The 20,582-nt window shown below is 41.3% G+C and overlaps 1 protein-coding gene across 6 annotated transcripts in view; it reads right to left on the reverse strand.

The window, feature by feature from the left end:
* The window catches only part of ARHGEF28 (Rho guanine nucleotide exchange factor 28), a 326,249-nt gene that overhangs the window by 163,858 nt on the left and 141,809 nt on the right, over nt 1–20,582 (reverse strand). For 5 of the 6 annotated variants that reach the window (XM_043488559.1, XM_043488553.1, XM_043488555.1 and 2 more), the window contains 3 exons: nt 11,132–11,315; nt 7,568–7,748; nt 1,958–2,201 (listed from right to left, as the gene is read on the reverse strand). In XM_043488559.1, the coding sequence (XP_043344494.1) occupies nt 1,958–2,201; nt 7,568–7,748; nt 11,132–11,315 (609 nt within the window). The remainder of the gene's footprint in view (nt 1–1,957; nt 2,202–7,567; nt 7,749–11,131; nt 11,316–20,582) is intronic. The other variant, XM_043488558.1, reaches the window with a different exon arrangement.

Consider the following 20,582-nt stretch of genomic DNA (forward strand, 5'->3'; position numbering starts at 1 on the left):
GCTTCACTTTTTCTATTTCATATTCAGTGCTCCCATTTCATCATGTTTCCCAATTTCTCTTTTTGTTGTTGTTGTTCTTTCTCAAGCCCTTATCAAAAGTAGTAGAAAAGCTTTTGTATACATATGTGTATACAGTATGTATAATATAATGTATATTTTAGGAAATTTATAAATTTTTGACTAGCTAGAAAAATTATGACATTTTGATTCCTCTTATTTGATAAATAGGAATACTAGATTTCTAATTTATATTCACTCAAAACTTTGATATAGTTCCATGTATTTGGCATCTAGTATTACTGCTAAAAGTCTAGAAAATTTATTATCTTAGTGATTTTTAAAAAGTGTGAATAAGGCTTGAAACTTCTAATCCAATTCTGAGAATATAAAAAAGTACTACACTGTAAAAAAAAAAAAAAAACCCAGGAAGTTATCTGTATTTTATTAAGTAAAGTACAGATTTTATTCAAATTTCACAAAATTTTATGCTAGTGCCTGTTATTTGTTTTCATACATTATTCAAGACTCTATTTAACTGCATTAAGCAGCTTCAGCTGCATGCAACAAATTCTGATAGACTCTTTTCATTTTTATTCTATTACAAATATTTTCTAATGTTCCCTGTTACGGCTTCTTAGATACACCCATCATTTAAAAGTGGACATTTAATTTCCAAATACATGGGATTTTCTTTAAAATATCTTTAATATTAATTTCTCTTTTGATACTAACGTCTCATTTAAATGCTTTCTCTGCAATCACTTTCTGTGTTTTTCTCATTCTAACTTTACTGAGTCTTTCAATGTCTAAGTCAAAGATCTCTCTTCGTAAATGTCACATTACACTTGAAAATATGTGGATTATTTACAGATATCTTTTGATGTTGATTTCCAACATAATTCCACAGTGATAAGAGAAGAGACTCTATATTATTTCAATACCTCTAGACCATGAAATTTTTGCACCTTGTTTTATGTCCCTGGATATGTTCCAGTGTCTCTGAGTTTACAGTCTCTGGGAATTTGAATAGAACTTGTATCCTACTATTGCATGAAAATTGTATAAATCTTAATTATGTTGAATTGGTTCATAGTGCTTTTCAGGTCTGCTATATACTTCTACTTCTCTGTATAGTCATTCTATTAATTTTTGAGAGTTTGATATTGAAACTCCAACTAAAAATCTTAATTTAGCTACTTAAAAAACAATTGTAATATATAACGGAACCATATGCAACCTTATTCTGTATGTTCCAAGTCTTCTGTAAACAGGTTATCATACTTTCATAACTTAAAAAAGAGATTTTTTTTAAACTGGACTTGTCACTAGGACTTGCCAACAGATCAGATCTACTTGTATGTGTTAAAGGGGAAAGAACCTAAATTGAAGTAGAGATCACATGCCCTAATAAGGTGCCAAGTTGGTGAAAACAAGAAAGTATCATATTCCTACAAACAAGCTGGATGTTACATGCAACTGTGCCATCAACATGACTCCCCGTTATGATGTGGAACAGGGTAGTGAGGATGTGTTTTTAAACACACACCTCTTGCTGTGGACACCCACCTCAAGCAGATTTGGACATTCAGCCTCTGAAGCATCATCAGCGATGTGAACCACTGTGCAGAACAACCTGGGCTGGGCGGGGCCGCCTGTACCCTGAAGACACTCAGCACCCCTCACCACTCACCTCCACACATCAGCGGAGCTCCCCAGACCCCACGACAATCAGGACACCCTCACAAGCTCCATCCTACAGGACCCACTCGCCCAGCGCAGAGCAGAGGCTCCACAGTGGTGGAGTGAGCTGGAGAACAGGAGAGTGACGGAGGACGGAAGGGAACAGACTGACCTCGGTAACGAGGGGAACGCCCTCTGCGTGTCAGGAGAGGTCCCCAAGCACTGGGGGAGGAAACCAGTACACGCTAACTGAATAAAAAGTGGAAACACACAGTACCTTTGATCAGCGCTGCTGGAGGAACTCTGGGCCCTGCTGCCCCAGAGCACCCTACTCTGGCCTCCCAGTCCATCGGCTCCTGCTCTCCTCCTCCACACACTTCAACTCCCAGTTGACTAACGAATCCTGAGTACTTTCTGAGCTCCCCAGGTGGGGAAGGAGCATGCATACCTCCTTCAGTTTCCGCAGCCCTGGAGGGCATATCTGGTTTCTCCTCTGACGTGGTTTCTAGCTCTTCAAGAGCCTAAGAAAGGCAGGAAAAAAAAAAATCAGTGAAAACCGTTTGAGGCTTCAGATATGCAGCAAGAGATGCAGATCACAATCCAGGATCTGAGAGGTGAAACAGCCAGAGGCAAAGCCAGGGGAGGTGAGGGCAGATGGGGTGTCGGGGAACATGAAACAGCAGCCCGCATGACGCTAGAGATGGTGGAAGGAACCCGAGACGAGGGCCAAAACTGTCTCCGCCAGTGGTTCTCACTGCTTCCCCGGATCACAACACCAGAAGGTTCTCAGGAGCATGAGATATGAACCGAAAGGGGGACAGAGAAGAGCAAAGCTTGAAATCAGTAAGAGGAGCTGCTGTTTTACACATCTGCCTGCCAAGACTCCCATCCACATCCTAAGACAGAGGGATCAGGGCCTGGAGAGCAGGGGGAAACTCTCATACAGAGAGGACCACTGATACAAGGAGGACCTAGGATGGGCACAGGCAGCAGCAGGCTGTTCCTGGCCGAGATGGGGTCATGAGCCGTGGATAGAATCAGGTTACCCTTACAGCCCTCTGTACTTCCTTTTCAGATGGATTCCACATAGTCAATGAAAATGTGAAGAGACAGAATTATGCGTTGATGTGTCAAAAACTATCCAAGCCTGCATCAGCACATGTTCCAAAACAAATACACGGGCGAAGTGGGGCAGGCAACCCTCCAGCTGACAGAGACCCCTAAACCACCTCCCCACCCTCTGCCGCGGGCATGTTTTTCAGCTCAGTGCATCATGGGCTTACTCATGACTATGTCAGAACATCCGGCGGCCAGAGCAAAAAGAACAGGAAAACATACATAATTGACCAAATCACAAAGAGGCAGGGAACAAGCAGTCCCCAGTCACCCAGCCTCTGTGGCTATTACCTGTCCCTAGCCTGACTCCCAGGACACAGTACTCACCCTTTTAGGGCCCATGATGGAATGAAAGGATGGACCAGAGCAGGTATGTCTGGGGAAGTACCAAGGAGATGACAGGATGAGGGAAAGCGTTAGTTGCTAAATTGTATCCTGCTGTTCGCAACCCCATGGAATGTAGCCCGCCAGGCTCCTCTGTCCATAGGATTATCCAGGCAAAAATACTGGCGTGAATAGCCATCCCCTTCTTCAGGGGACCCTCCCAACTGAACCCAGGACTCCTGCACTGCAGTCAGATTCTTTACCGTCTGGGCCACCGGGGAAGCCTGACAAGATGAGTACCTTGGGTGGAAAGAGGACTGACCGCACGGGTTCAAGGCCAAAGACAGCCACTGACTCCATGTGTTTACCTGGAGGTCAGCCTTAACCCCCAAACCCTAGTCTCAAAGGCAACTGGCAAGTCTATGCAAAAATGACATCAGGCAATGCTGGTTTCTTATTACAAAATAAGGAAATACTTTTTTAAATGGGGTGTATTAAAACTTAATTTTTATTCTTGCAAGTAATTTTGGTTACAACTTCAGAACACTTACATTTCCCAGCCATCTTATATATTCATTTTAGCCAAGTTCTAAAACTAAATAATCAGCATTCGATTAACATTAAAAACTTTGTCATGTGGAAAGAACAAAAACATGATTAAAGATAGAGCTAATATTCTGCCTACTATTTAATTTCCTAACAACTACCTTTACACTTTGGATATTTAACACAAACCTGTCATTTTCAGTATTTAATATTTATTGCAAATGATCAGTCTACCAGTGTCAGCTATAATATCACGTAATAACATGAATCTGCTACAACTCAGAACAAGGATGGCTTCTGAATGGGATCGCCATCACCTGCACAGGTCTTGTACCCCGTAGAGCAAGCTCAGGTTTCTGCAGCAGGTTTTATTGTCGTCGTGCTAGAAGGCTGCAGATAACTGAGTGATGCCTGAACCCAGACATGGAAGCTGCCTCGAGAACAAATGAGTCTCTCAAAGCAAAGTCACTGTCTATAGCTATTACATAAAAACAGACTTTTAGGCGTCTAAGATTTAATAAATAAATATTTCATTACACTACATATAATTTCACATGTTAACCTAAATTGTAAAACTTTAGTGGGGACAACCTATATGATGATCACTACCTGCTTACATTTACCTGGACTTGTCCAACTGACTATAAATGAGATGTTCCCACAATCCCTCCTTGTGTTCAATTGATTCACTAGAGCAGCTCACAGAACATAGAAACATTTTACATACTAGCTTCCAGGTTTATTATAAGAGAAAATAACTTATAATTATATAAGAGAATACATGGTAACTCTAATATATAGCTATATATATAAGGGACTATAACTCAGGAATAACCAGATGGAAGAGATGTACAGGGCAGGGTCTGAGGAAAGGGCACAGGGCTTCCGTGCCACTCAAGGCAGGCCAGTCACCCAGCACTTCCAACCAGTTCCCCAACTGGAAAGATCTCCGAATCCAGTCCTCTGGGGTTTTAATGAAGGCTTGCTTTATTAAGTAGGCATGCTAGATTAAATCTTTGTCCTTGGGTGATGAAACTCTATCTTCAGGTCCTTTCCCCTCCCTGGAGGTCAAGGAGGTAGGACTGAAAGCGGGTGGGTCTCATGGTAACTAGCCCCTATCCATGGTAACTAGCCCCTATCCATGGTAACTAGCCCCTATCCATCCCTAAGTGCTTTCCTAAAGTCGCCATATTAACATAACAACAACAACAAAACACACATGTATCTGCTCAACATTTAGGAAATCCCAAAGGTCTGGAGAGCTATGAGCCAAGAACCATGGACTGAGACCAAATATATTTCTTACTGTAAGTTATGACATCACAATTTCCAGAAGAACCTGGCCTCATTCCCTTCCCAGCCTCCCTATGCACCACCCAACCAACAGGTCAGGGCAGGAAGGATTAAAAAAAGGGATGCTGATACTTGGAACACAAGGCCATCCCACTGCAATGGATTCTTCTTTTACCAAGTGTTTTCCATAAAATGAATATCTCTGATGCACTGGAAAGTAACCTTCAGTTGGTCTTTGTTATAGCATAATAATCCACTACAGTCAGTTATTAAAGCATCTAGATTTACCCATCCTAAATCTCACAAAGTCATCAGTAAAAATGATCTCAAATAGGTTATGAGAAATTACGAATCTGACTTAAGAAGTTGGAGGTTTTTATAATGAAAGAAATGTCCAGAATTTTGGCTCTCCACGGAGCACGCTCTCGCCTTGTAGGAGCTTGGTGGTGCTGCTGTGGTCTGAGTGTCCCCTCTGAGGACACACATATTGCTGAGCTCTGCCCCTGTGAAGCTGCAGGGAGAGGCACTCACCCTGAGCAAGGCTGCTGGGCCAGGCCCAGCCTCAGTCCATATAGAAAATCCACCCCTGGGGCCTGGGTGAGAAGCCATGGAAATAGCTGAGGGCTTCTGCATATTTAAAAGTACCCTTAAGCCCAATTAGGAAATACCATAGGCCAGAAAATTATACACTAAACTCCTTGGAAGGAAAGTTATGACCAACCTAGACAGCATATTAAAAAGCAGAGACATTACTTTGTCAACAAAGGTCCATCTAGTCAAGGCTATGGTTTTTCCAGTAGTCATGTATGGCTATGAGAGTTGGACTATAAAGAAAGCTGAGTGCCGAAGAATTGATGCTTTTGAGCTGTGGTGTTGGAGAAGACTCTTGAGAGTCCCTTGGACTGCAAGGAGATCCAGCCAGTCCATCCTAAAGGAGATCAGTCCTAGGTGTTCATTGGAAGGTCTGATGTTGAAGCTGAAACTCCAATATTTTGGCCACCTGATGTGAAGAGCTGACTCATTTGAAAAGACCCTGATGCTGGGAAAGATTGAGGGCAGGAGGAGAAGGGGACAACAGAGGATGAGATGGTTGGAGGACATCACGGACTCAATGGACATGAGTTTGAGTAAACTCCGGGAGTTGATGATGGACAGGGAGGCCTGGCGTGCTGCGATTCATGGGGTGGCAAAGAGTCAGATACAACTGAGCGACTGAACTGAACTGAACTGAAACTCCCTAAACGCAGCAAACAAAGGTAGTTCATACTCTGAAGAGCGTGTTTCATTTTTAATTGTTTAAAAAAAAAAAAAAAACCCTATATGGAGAAAGCAAAAATCATTGCTATATAATATTTACGGTTAAATCTTTTGGGCTTTCCCAGTACCTCAGCGGTAAAGAATCCGCCAGCCAATGTAGGGGCCACAAGAGCCACAGGAGATGTGGGTTTGATCCCTGCATTGGGAAGATTGCCTGGAGGAGGAAATGGCAACCCACTCCAGTATGCTTGCCTGGAGAATTCCATGGACAGAGAAGCCTGGCAAGCTACAGACTGGGGTCAGACAAGTCAGATGCACCTGAACATGAATTAAAAAAAAAAAAGAAACTCCCTAAACTCAACAAACAGAGGTAGTTTATACTCTGAAGAGCATGTTTCATTTTAATTGTTTAATAAAACCCTATATGGAGTAAGTTATAAGCTCTGTATATAATATTTATGGTTAAATCTTTCATTTGGTTATATAAAGCAAACATTTTACAAAAGTCAAAACTGATAACAGTTTTCTAAACTGACTGTTTACTTTGTAAAGCCTAAACTGTCATGAAACTGGTGCTTTTTTTTTGGTGGTGCTTATTAATGGATGTGCTTGAGAAGACTGGGGGTTGGGAGGTTGCCAGAGGGCGTCACACATTCTGGTGAGTAAATCCTTTATACCTGCGAGCACTAGAAACTAGACTGACTGAAGCCCTTATAAAAAGAACATTCTGCTTAATAATAATTAAAATATATAAATCTGTTTTCTAATGTTTGAAATTTAACCCAAAAAATAATAATAATGAAGACAAAACATTTTAAACCTAAGGTGGGCATGCTATAATAACACTCAAAGCTGATGTTTGGGTGATGGTGGGAGGGGGGAGAATATCTTTGAAAAAGTACTAGTCTCAAGTTGCCAGGCCCCATTCAAGAAGAAGTTGTACACTGAAACAAAGGCTTAACTATATCTGAGTCTTAAGAAATCCCAGAAGAAGGTATTATTCATGTAAAATAACCCTAAAGGCAACTGCTCTAGATAAGAATGATAATATAATCGGTAAATTAATAGCAAATATCCAACTTTAGAATATTAAAATTCAACATCAGTGATGCTGGCTCATGAAAAGTAAAGGGAACAATATTATACAAATGATTACTGCCAAAATATTATATAATAATCTTCATTCTACTGGTGTAACAGTTTCCAATTCCATGTCCCTCCAAGTCCCATTGGGAAAAAAACAAAGTGCTACCTCTCAAAAAAAAAATACCATTCCCCAGATAACTGGTTTGCTGTCTGAATTCTCAAAAAGCATGAGTTATTATCTTATACCACAATAAAGGGCACAAACCTTGATGAGAAAGGCTCTATCCCAAAAGTATTTTCTGAAGAGTTTAATATCTGCCTCCAGCAAATGTTCGGCTGTGTGGTTAAGCGTCAGGGTCAGGGTTTCTGATGAGTGAATATACAGCAGAGAGGCATCTTCGCTGAGCTGGAGGCGGGAGAAACCTGGGGAACGTCTGCCCTGGAAGCTGAAACATCAAAAGTCAAAACCCACAATCACAGTGCCCCTCATCAGCCCTGATATTATCACAAATCCACTGGCCGAACAATCCACAAAAGCTTCCTACTGAAAATAGGTACAGAAGACCATATAAACACATCCTAATAAAGCCATTTTTGTTTTCCCACCTAGAGAAGTCATCAGTTGAGAAGCTGCTCACATATATTATATACTTAAAAGACTTACATAATTAATGCAACAGTACTGACTTGTAAACACAGGGCTTTACCTCAATATTTCATTCTCCTTTTAATCTGAAAAGATGCCTCTGGCCTTCATGGCACCACATGTAGTAGAACAAATCAGCTGGCAGCTGAGGGTTTATTAGGTGATTACAGTGGAAAACAGATATGATCTCTAGGGAGAATGGTGAGGTGTGGATGTTACAAACAAGATATTCATAACACACTGGTCCACTGCTGTAAATCATTTCCTCATGCAAATGAAAACGTGCGTAAATTTGATCATGTTGATTTCTTGAAATCACTCATAGACAAAGGAACAATATCCTCAAACTAAATTCTGAGTATCAGCTTATTTTCTGTTGTGGCAGAAAACAACTGCACGTCCATTATTATTAGCTCTATGTAGGCTTCTCAGTTAGAGTCACAATATTCTGGATGGTCTATAGGTCAATAAAGAGGGGTCAGGAGGGAGATGCTGGTGCTCCCAGGTAACAGCCCACCTCAGCGTGTTGCCACAGCACACACAGCTCCCAGGTCCTTCCGTTCACAGAACTAGCTCTATGCCTCTCTCCTCTCTTTCCATGACATCACTTTGCCAATGAATATTTGCATATTTGCAAAATTATAGTATAGTTCCAACCACATCAATGTCTCCATCACATGGCATGACAGATCCATTAAGAACACTCTTACTCTAAGATTTGGAGCATCTCTCCACACTCTTGACATAATTACTGGCAGGGACTTTAGAATCTTCTAGAAAACAACTCCCCTTGCTAACAGCAAGCCACTGAAGTGAATAATTCAGCCTAAGCAATAAGAGTCTTGTAATTAATTTAGAAAATGGAAGTTCCATCACATAATCAGAATTTAGCTTACAGTCTACTCCTAATCCCATCATGAATGAATTTATTAGATGAGAAAACATTTAATTTTAGTTTTATTGACATATAGCTGATTTACAATGTTGTGTTAGTTTCAGGCATATAGCAAAGTGATCCAGTTATACATATATTCATTCTTTTTTAATTATTTTCTCTTATAGGTTATCACAGAGTATATCTGTGCTATATAGTAGGTCCTCTTTGATCATCTCTTATATATAATAGTATGCGTATGTTCACTCCAAGCTCTCACTCACCACAACGCTTCCCCTTTGATAATCATAAATTTGTTTTCAATATCTGTAAATCTGTTTCTGCTTTGTAAGTAAGTTCATTTGTGTCATTTAAAATTAGATTCCACATATGGATGATTGATATTTGTCTGATTCACTTCACTTAGGATGATGACCTCTAGATGCATCCATGTTGTGGCAAAAGGCATCATTTCATTCTTTTTTATGTTAGAGTAATATTCCATTGTGTGTGTGTGTGTGTGTGTGTGTACACACATTTATATACACACACATATATATGTATACATATACCCCATATGTTCTCTGTCCATTCTTCCGTCAGTGGATATGTATGTTGCTTCCATACCTTGACTACTGTAAACAGTGCTGCTATGAACACTCAGGTGCATATATCTTTTTAGTTTATGTTTTTCTCTGGATATGTGCCCAGAAATAGAATTGCGAGATCATACGGTAACTCTGTTTTCAGTTTTTTAAGGAACCTCCACACTGTTCTCCATAGAAGTTGTACCAATTTACATTCCCACCAACAGCGTAGGAAGGTTCATTTTTCTCGACACCCTATCCAGCATTCATTGTTTGTGGACATTTGATAATGGCCATTCTGACCAGTATGAAGTGATACCTCATTGTACTTTTTATTTGCATTTCTCTGATAATTACAGATGTTGAGCATCTTTTCATGTGCTTTTTTGGACAGCTGTATGTTTTCTTTGGAGAAATGTCTATTTAAATCTTCTGATTTATAAATAGATTATAAAATCTATTTTTTGATCAGGTTGTTTGCTTTTATTGACACAGAGGATGTGTAAACTTTTAAAATACATATCATCTTCTGGTCTGGGAATAGAAAGATACAAAGCTGCCAAACACAAAGAAGTGATGTACCAGGTCCTCAGTGTAACCCTAAACTATCCACAATGACAAGGTCAAGGAAGTGGTCCTGCCTTGCCCTTTTCAGGTAAAGAAAGTGTGGTCGTGGTAGAGCAAAGACAAGGGCAATTCCATGAGGATGGGCTCTTTCCTTAGTTGGTGTTCATTTGACCAAGTGAGAACAAAAATAGAAAATTGTGACTTCAACATCTACTTGGGTAGCATACAACCATAAATTAATTACAATGAGTTCCATGGGCCAAATGAAAAGAACCAGTCCATGAAGACAAACCATGTAATAACACTGATAATATTTAATATTTATGTAATACTTAGCAATATTCATTGCTGCTTCCCATGCTAAGTCATGCTTCCACATGCTAAGTCAAGGAAATCATTGTATAGGATTCCTCTAATCATAAGTAAATACTAATAATAATGACCAATCTGAACCATTCTAAGTAACAAACATTGAAAATGTTGGTATCATCCTCAAAACAGAGGACTTTACATTTGACAAATTATTTCACTTCCATTATTTCTAGATCCTACTAACCAGCCCATTGGCTACACAGTATCAGGGTTTGTTATTCATTGATTCAACAAAAACTTACTGTCTTTCAATGAATGTATGTGCTGAACACAGCAGGTAAAACGGAAATAATTCTCAGTTCCCAAATGATTTAGAATGGAGACATATATGAAATAAATGATGATTACATATAAAGTCATAAATTATGATATATATTATAAATTAATGATAATTATAGTCACAATTAACACTTTAATCATAATCATAAAAGATCAGAATGTAGAAGGCCTCTCTGAAGAAGCGACACTTAAACTAATGAAAGATAAGTCAGGGTTAGGCTAGTGTTTCCCAACATATTTTTTCTTACTGTAGCCACTTCCCCCACCATGGAGCCTTTTAAGAGACTTTTACTGACTTCCCCTCCCCCATGAAATATGAATACCAAATATAACTCTATATCTGTTTATATATGATGTGCATATCTATACTTTATACATGGAAACTAATGGTAAACTATAAACCAAATGTTAGCTTGTGGCTTGGTTATCTTTAATTTTTCCATAATGCTTGGAAGATTTTATAGAAGTAGACTGAGAGAGGATCTATCAAGCAGCCAAACTCACTTTGTGATGTCTTCAACCAGCTTGGAGTGTCCGCCACGTAAAGCTAAGTCTAATGGTGTGGCACCCTCCTCGTTAGGCAAAGTCAGGGCCTGGACTCCCCCAGGGAGACACAGGAGGAGCTGGGAAAGCTTAGTGAGGCCCCATCTCACAGCCAGGTGCAGAAGAGACTCCCTAGGCAGGGAAACTGAAAAGAAAAGACATGTGGCATTATTAATAGTGCCTCCATTTAGAAAGTTTATCTTACATATTTTCTCCAAGAGATTGTCAGAGTAAGAACAGTAACAGTAAGCATGGAAGAGCTGGCAGGAACGATCAAAAACATCTGATCCAAACACCTCGTTTTGCAGACGTGGAAAGGTCAGTGACTTGTGCCAGGCCAGGCAGGCATTGGAGCCAGCTTTGCTCATCACTGGTCCAATGCTGTTTTACCCCCCACGGGGCACGTTCACCTTCCACTCATGTTCAGTGAAGCCATCTGGGGAAAACAAGCACTAGGAGAACACCATCTTTCGGAAACAGACATCATCAACTTCCTAAGGTGTTTGCTAAGGAGATGCCGACCCTGGCAGGACAGGCTAGTGGGGCCATGAGTGTCAGGGAGCCTTCATTTCCACCTTTTGTCCTCAGAGGTGCTCCTCCCCACTCAACAGCTGAGGCAGAAATGGAATCTAAGTCCATGGCCTCTCTCAGACATCACAGAGATACTTTTACCCATCTATTAGATTCTTGGGATTGTTTCAATGTTGCCAAAGCTATGTGTACCTCTGTGTGTGTGTGTGTCTGTGTGTGTGTACTCAGTTGTGCTCAGTCGTGTTCAACTCTTTGTGACACCATGGACTGTAGCCCACAGCTCCTCTGTCCACCAGAACTTTCCTTAAAAAGCTTGACCTGTGCCTCTTCACGTGCCACTTGAAATGGGGGCTCTTGCCTGGTCTATGTCTGGGTTTTCACTGCTGGTGTTTGCCACTGTGTCTTATGGCTGTTTCCTGACTGTGTCCTCTTATACACTGAGGAGACCCTGGAAGTTTTTATTGCTAACACTTAGCATAGTATATGGGCTTCCAAGGTGGCCAGTTCAGTTCAGTTCAGTTCAGCCACTCAGTCGTGTCCGACTCTTTGAGACCCCACAGACTGCAGCACGCCAGGCCTCCTTGTCCATCACCAACTCCTGCAATTTACTCAAACTCATGTCCACTGAGTCCGTGCTGCCATCCAACCATCTCATCCTCTGTCATCCCCTTCTCCTCCCGCCTTCAATCTTTCCCAGCATCAGGGTCTCTTCAAATGAGTCAGTTCTTCACATCAGGTGGCCAAAGTATTGGAGTTTCAGCTTCAGCATCAGTCCTTCCAATGAACACCCAGGACTGATCTCCTTTAGGATGGACTGGTTGGATCTCCTTGCAGTCCAAGGGACTCTCAAGAGTCTTCTCCAATACCACAGTTCAAAAGCATCAATTCTTCAGCACTCAGCTTTCTTTAGAGTCCAATTCTCTCATCCATACATGACTACTGGAAAAACCATAGCCTTGACTAGACAGACTTTTGTTGGCAAAGTAATGTCTCTGCTTTTTAATATGCTGTCTAGGTTGGTCATAACTTTTCTTCCAAGGAGTAAGCGTCTTTTAAGTTCATGGCTGCAGTCACCATCTGCACTGATTTTGGAGCCCCAAAAAATAAAGTTTCTCACTGTTTCCCCATCTATTTGCCATGAAGTGATGGGATGGGATGCCATGATCTTAGTTTCCTGAATGTCGAGCTTTAAGCCAACTTTTTCACTCTCCTCTTTCACTTTCATCAAGAGGCTCTTTAGTTCTTCTTTGCTTTCTGCCATAAGGGCAGTAATGCTTTTAAGTAATGCTCAAAATTCTCCAAGCCAGGCTTCAGCAATACATGAACTGTGAACTTCCAGATGTTCAAGCTGGTTTTAGAAAAGGCAGAGGAACCAGAGGTCAAATTGCCAAAATCCGTTGGATCATCAAAAAAGCAGAAGAGTTCCAGAAAAACATCTATTTCTGCTTTATTGACTATACCAAAGCCTTTGAGTATGTGGATCACCGCAAACTGTGGAAAATTCTGAAAGAAATGGGAATACCAGACCACCTGCCCTGCCTCTTGAGAAATCTATATGCAGGTCAGGAAGCAACAGTTAGAACTGGATATGGAACAACAGACTGGTTCCAAATAGGGAAAGGAGTACATCAAGGCTGTATATTGTCACCCTGCTTATTTAACTTATATGCAGAGTACATCCTGAGAAATGCTGGGCTGGATGAAGCACAAGCTGGAATCAAGATTGCTGGGAGAAATATCAATAACCTCAGATATGCAGATGATATCACCCTTATGACAGAAAGCGAAGAAGAACTAAAGAGCCTCCAAGTTGGCTCAGTGGTAGAAAAAAAAAAAATCCTCCTGCAATCCAGGAGACCGGGGTTCAATCCCTGGGGTGGGAAGATCTCCTGTAGAAGGAAATGGCAATCCATTCCAGTATTCTTGCCTGAAAAATCTCAAGGACAGAGGAGCCTGCTGAAGTCATTCAGTATTTATTGAGTTGAATGACAAGTGACTGTTAAAAATCTCAATCATTTGTGTATGTTTAATTCATCTAATTTGTATTAGAGTTTGTACACCGTATTTCTAATATGACTCAGTACCTGGAACACAGCTGGCCCATGATAAACATTACACTGGAAGCATGTAAAAGAATATACTTGTTTATATTTAGAAAAGCTAAGCTTATAACTCCATAGACATCAAGACACACCTTAAAACATACGCAGTCTTAACAACTGAACGCGAAAATGCTAACATTTAAGATCTGTCGGAATAAGTTTGAAGTAAGGATCTGAGTTGCACATACCCTCCAGTTAAGTAATATTACTGACTGTTTGTAATCGGAAAGAGATCCGGAGGATGCTGCCTCACCCTGGAGTGGAAAAGTGCCAGAGGATAGGACCTTATCTGTCTTTAATCCTAGCACAGTCCTGGCGAGTTATATGCTCTATAAATATTTGCTTGTTGAATGAATAAATGACCAATGGCTCTTTCCCTGATGAGTACCCATGACAGTCAGCTTTTAATACACGGCTACACATGCTCTTTGAAGCATCTATCATTCTCAGTTCTTCCTCTGATATCACTACCTCTTGACTAAAATCTATGAAGCCAAACTACATACTCCCACACAGCTGGGACACTGAACACAAAATATACCGATTTCTCCACCCAGCTTACTGTCTACACAGACTTGATTTTGCTTCTCCATTGTCTTCATTAGCATAACTTCACTAGTCCTGGAAGACTCCGGCCTAGGAAAAGATTGAATATTCATCATAAGACCTTCCTTCAAGGCAAATCAATGCTTGATTAGAAAGCATTGACAGTTTAAGCCCTAAAACCAATATTTAACCACTATAACCATGATCTTGATCTAATCCTAATCAAACTCCCTTCCCTGCCACCACCCCCGCCCCCCCCCCCCCCACCATCACGCCTCCTCTGCATTTGAAAACCCTCATTAAAACAAACTTCCAGTTCTCAATAAATTCCAACCATGTCTTCCCTCTTGAAGACGATGCTAAGGCCCACTGGAGGTGGGGCTCTCCCTCCTCAGGCCCGAAACCCAGCCTGGCCTTTCCAGCAGCCTGTGCTGTTGCAGCCAGCATCCAACAAGACTCTAATTTGAAACAATCAGAAGGGAATACTCCATTGCACCTGGGTCCAAAAGAAAACGGTTTAGCTTCCATTTTTCTTTGGTTTACACTATTTCTACATGTAGATCAATGAGCATAAAGCCTTATAGTTCAATTGCAAATGTCACAGACTTCACTGTATGTGTGCTCCATCCTCCGTCTCTGTAACACAGCACAGAGCCTCCCTCCCACTCCAAGTGAAATGAGATCTGAAACATCCGAAAACAGACAAAGCAGTGCGCCCCCGCCAGACAAGCTTCATATACCTGCTATCTTTCCAAGACTACCAAAGAACTGATCTTTATTTTATCGTTTAACTTTTTGACTTTTAAACCCACTTAATTAGAGAGTAAGCTTTCTTACTCTTAACTGATTCCCAACAGGGCACATTTGGTGACACTGACACTTTTTTCCCTTCTTAAATAATAATCAGCAAGAGACTTGTTAGGATCAGGTGACAACACACGCACATAAATACACACACACAAGTACACTGCCCGGCGCGCCAGTCAGCACGCAGCTACAGCCAGCCACCCTCGGATGGGGTGGCTCCGTCTCAGATCTCAGTCTGAACCTGGTGAGAAATGCCCATGCTTATATAGGATGCAATTTTTTTCCAAGAAAAATATGACCAAAAGGGAACATTTAAAATTTTCACGCTCCCTTTTAAAACCATAGCACTGATGAAGGCAGTGTGGTGTCAACCATTTAAGTGGTACTCCCTGTGGTGCCTGGAGCAAGGCCCTAAAATACCCTCAAACCCGACTGTGGTTCACTGTACCCACCCTGACTGAGATGTGAGTGTGGAGAGAACCTGCGTCCTCCACCAGCGCAATCTGCCAGGCCTGTCCGCTAAACCAGCCCCCTGTTCTCTCCTTTCCAGCTCCACCTGTTACCAACCAGAGCTCCTGGCCTCCCCCAGTCAATAGAAATTGACTAAAAGTCAGACAAGAAATTCAGGCAAGGCTTTCCTGGCGCCCCTGCTGCAGCAGAAGGGAGCGAGAATAAACAACAGGTTCCCTTGCCTGCTCCTTCCCTGAGCGGAGTAGAGCTTGTTCCTTACACGGGGTGAGGGTGGGGATGAGTTCAGAGGATGGCTGACGGGTGGCTTAGGTGGTCTGCCCCCCCTCAGGTGGCGCTGCGTGCAGGAGGCAGGCACAGTATTCTGCTTTTGCTCCAGGCTCTTCAACCGTGGCAGCTGGGTTTTTCGGTCTCTGTGTATCTTTTGTCCAGAAACCATCCCAAATACACACCCACCCAGTTACTTTTAGTCCCAGACAGCTTCTTTGCATGTTGTTGCTCAAGGAGAGGTGTGTCCAGGTGTAAGCATTGCAGCAAAGGGTCCCAGGGTGTCTCGCACCCGCACACCGTGCTCATGGGCAAGGACAGCAGGCCTGGGGGGCTGAGTGCTCACTGTAGCCACTCTCTCTCTCTGAATCCACCTGCTTCCTGGGAAAATGGGAAGGCAGGGGGAGAGAAGAGCTTCTGATGTTTGAAGGAAACAAAAAGCTGCCCAAAATGTGTTAAGAACAAGCTTTCACACTCAATATAGGTGTTCAAAGCCCAGAATCAAGCAAAGAGCTTGAAATAGGAAACATCATGACATATATAAATAATTCTGCTTGTTACAGAGCTTCAGATACTTAACAGGAGTCAGGAAAACAAGCTGTGGAAAAGGGTTCTGCAATTTGGTAGACATCGAAGAATTTAATTAAAATGAAGGTTTTTTTTTTTTTAAACTGATAAATTTGTCTTTTCCTGCTTAGTTGGCGCCCAGAGTTATCTGAACTAATATAACTAAAACAGAATTACTAATAATTGCTCTAATGGAAAACATTAAAAGGTGTGACCTGTAACATCCCGGAAGCAAGATCACTCAGGCACAAAAAGGAACATCAGGCTGAGACATTCAATCAACAGCCCCATCGCGGCATAAAGGGGGGCACCTCTGCCCCAGACAAGGCGAGAAGCACGAGGCCCACCCTTCCCTCTCTGCCACACCTCAGTTTCTCTTCCTGGCAAATGAGCCTGTCACAGCAAAGACCCAAGGTCCTAGAAAGAGTCATCCTTGCCCTGGCTTTTTGGGGATCAGGGATCCATGAAATATAGCACAGATTACAGATAACAGATCTGCAACACAGATCATACACCAGAGCACCTGAGGCACAAGAGCAGTGACCAGTTTGCTTGTTACTAAAGGGGGGTGCTTTTGTAAACTGTTCACTCCAAACTCGGGGCCATGATCACACCTACATGAGGTCTGACTATGCTTCTAAGGTAGCAGCAGGAAATTCAGGTTGGAAGAATGAAAAATAAATTATCATGCCCTTAGGAACTCACATGCACTGCTAGAGGAAATGTGAATTGGCACACCCACTTTGGAAAACACAGTGGCATAATCTAATAAATTTGAAGACCCAATTATCATATGGCTAAGCGATTCCACTCCTACATTTAAACCCCACTGAGGACTGTGCTTTGTATGCACCAGGAAGCAGGCATAAAAATGTAAATGATCAAAAATAGAAGTGATCTTAATGTCTATCCATAATAGGGTAAGTTACAGTGTGAAAGTGAAAGTGAAGTCGCTCTGTCATGTCCGACTCTTTGCGACCCCATGGAGTGTATGCAGCCTACCAGGTTCCTCCGTCCATGGGGTTTTCCAGGCAAGAACACTGGAGTGGGTTGCCATTTCCTTCTCCAGGAGATCTTCCCAACCTAGGGATTGAACCCAGATCTCCCGCATTGTAGGCAGGTGCTTTACCGTCTGAGCCACCAGGAAAGTTACAGTATAATAAAACACTAATATTCTAACAATAAAAATGAATTGCACACTAATAGAGAAGAAACTAAGAAATATAATGCTGAGGGAGGAAGTCACAAAAGAATATACAGAATAAGTTTTAATTAATATGAAGTTTTTAAAAAAGTGAAAACTAAACCATATTATATACGAATACATGGTGGTAAAACTATGAGAAAAAATAAGATAACGGTTACTCTAATAACACCTCTGAGGGTAAAGAGATGAATGTGGCTAGGAAGGAATGAGGGGCACTGGTATTACTGGGGTTCAGTGATGTCTGTAGGTCTCCTCCTCTCTCTCCCCATTCACCCCACAGAGCTGTGTTCAAGGCCTTCCTCAGAACAATCAAAGTTCTGGGGTGAGACTCAAGCATCTATCTCTTCTAAAGATTCCAAAGGGATCCTACAACCATTCAAAGCCAGGGTTGAGATCTGTTACTTTAAATAAATATCTGGTAAACAAAACCCAGATCTATGCCTCCTGTTTATACCACTGTCTTCCCGATCATCTCTGGGAAGGAAATCCAAAAAAGAGGGGATATGTGTATACATACGGCTGATTCGCTTTGCTGTAGAACAGAAAATAACATAACATTGTAAAGCAACTATACTCCAATTAAAAAAAATTTTTAAAGAGCTCATTAACTAAAAAATTTCACCAATGAATGAGACCAAAATATACTTCTGACTTTTACAAGCTATTTTTAACCTACATTACTTGCTGCTACACCAAGATACAGCCTTAAACATTAAGCAAAATATTAAACCTGTGGTGGGGACAATAATCTAGGAGCAAATAATATTTTTGAACAAGTCCTTCTATTATGTAGGGTTCAGAAGTCCTTCTCTTTTCTGATTTTCTGCCCAAAATCAGAAGGCGCCTGAACAGGGACTTGAACACTGGACCCTCAGATTAAAAGTCTGATGTGCTACCGACTGAGCTATCTGGGCTCTCTTTTCTAGAGTTTACCAATGTTTCATAACTCCTGAGTAGAGTCACTAAAATGTATTCAATCCTATAAGCTTATGAACAAAATATATTTTTTAATTCACATAAATCCTATCAATTAAAATAAGTTCTATTCACAGAGGTTTCAATTTGTGCATCTAAGTCACTGAGCAGACAAACATTGAATCAAATGACTACCATACACCAGGACCCATGGACACAAAGCAGAAGCATACAGCCAGCCCATTTTAGTTTGCAATAAAATAAATATCTCGCCCATGAAATCCTATCTGGTAACTACAGCTCTAGGAAAGTGTGAACAGAAATAAGTAAACTATTTGACCTACAAAGTTAATTATAGGTTAATCAATCGACATCATGTATCATGATTTGAAAATTTATAGATGTTTGTAAAATGAGCAGAAAAAGATTAAAAAACTATTAGCAAAAATTATATGGAGAATGGGGAAGGGTATTTGGCATGAGCACCACACACAATCTCTGATATTTTTCAGGACTCTCAATGAGAAAGGGAGGAGAGATTGCATATTATGGCATCTTCCATTTGGTTAGTCTAATAAGGGCTTTGGTGTATGTATAAACAAATCCACCTTCCACACAGAAGACCGGAGCTTAGTGAGTCTAGGATAGGAACTGCAAACATAAACACACTCATGGGAAAGGTGTGGAAACACGATGTCCCATGGAGCACAATACCAACATGGCAGGCATGGTGGGATCACAAAGCCAAAAGGTAGAGAAGGACTAAAAAAGCATAATGGCAGGTTTTAGCTTCCTAAAACACCTGCTCTGCATCAGACACATTTGAGATACTCAGATCATAACAACCCCTGGCTGAAAATCTGGGTAAGCACCAACCACACACACAATCATTTCAGAAAGTTCACATTTTGATAAACAGTCCTGGAATGCACTTCATGGACTTTGTATCTATCTCATAGAGGTTGACTATATTTACGTTGTGGAACTAGAACTAAATCAGCTGAAATACTAAAACATCCTTTTTAGAACTAAAAAATGGCAATCCAATTTCTGGCTTTCACAATCTGGGGACATTCCCAGGCTGAGTTGTACAATATGGGCATCGACACAAGATATGAAGACTCCAGACACAACACTGTCTAGTGCAAAGGGATCTGATTAAAGAGTTGGAAGACCCAGAGCTGAACACCTACAGTGATGCAGCTCAGAAAAGACCACTGAACTCTCAAACTTTAAGTTGCTTCATCTGCCCAGCCTAGTATCCAAGATGGTCAGGGGGCTGTAACGAAAATAACATATGAGACAGGGTTCTCTAGAACTAAGAAAGCCTATATTGGGGGACTTACCAGTCATACATATTTGTCTGGTCTTTTTAATACAAAAATATAATAAACACTCACTAAGTAGATCTATGTATATTCAAAAGCAGTTTCCCTCTGGTTATAATTAAACATCATAATTTAAAGGAACTAGTTATCTGCTTAAGAGGCACTATAATTGCATCAGTGTAAGACACCAGATGTGCCATTAAGACAAATGTGCTTCAACCCCACGGCTTGGGCAGCAGGCGGTCATCAGGTGCCATTAGCAGTAATTATGTCATACTTGCTTTTCCAGCCTGTGCAACAGACTTTTTACATGTTCATATTTCTTCAAGGCTCTGATTTCCATCTACCATTCATTCATTCAGTTGATATTTGTTGACAGCCTACGATGCACTGGGCATTTTTCTGCTCTCCCCTCACACCACAGGGGAGCCTATGGAATTCCCAGGCACCCTTCCAAGTGACCCTCCAGGAACCCTATTCTGTTTGGAAGACAAATGAAAATATACCACAATCTAATTCTATTATTGACAAGAAGGAAAAGCATAGACTCATCATATCTTGGAAATGACCTTTTGAAGTTTGCATTGAGATTCTGAATTTAAGCACAACCAGGAAACTGGCCACACATCTGCCTTGCCCTGGAAGCCACAGATCCAAGCCCGCATGGAGAAATA

This window comes from Cervus canadensis, chromosome 16 (genome assembly GCF_019320065.1).
Source record: "Cervus canadensis isolate Bull #8, Minnesota chromosome 16, ASM1932006v1, whole genome shotgun sequence".
NCBI classification, from domain to species: Eukaryota; Metazoa; Chordata; class Mammalia; order Artiodactyla; family Cervidae; genus Cervus; species Cervus canadensis.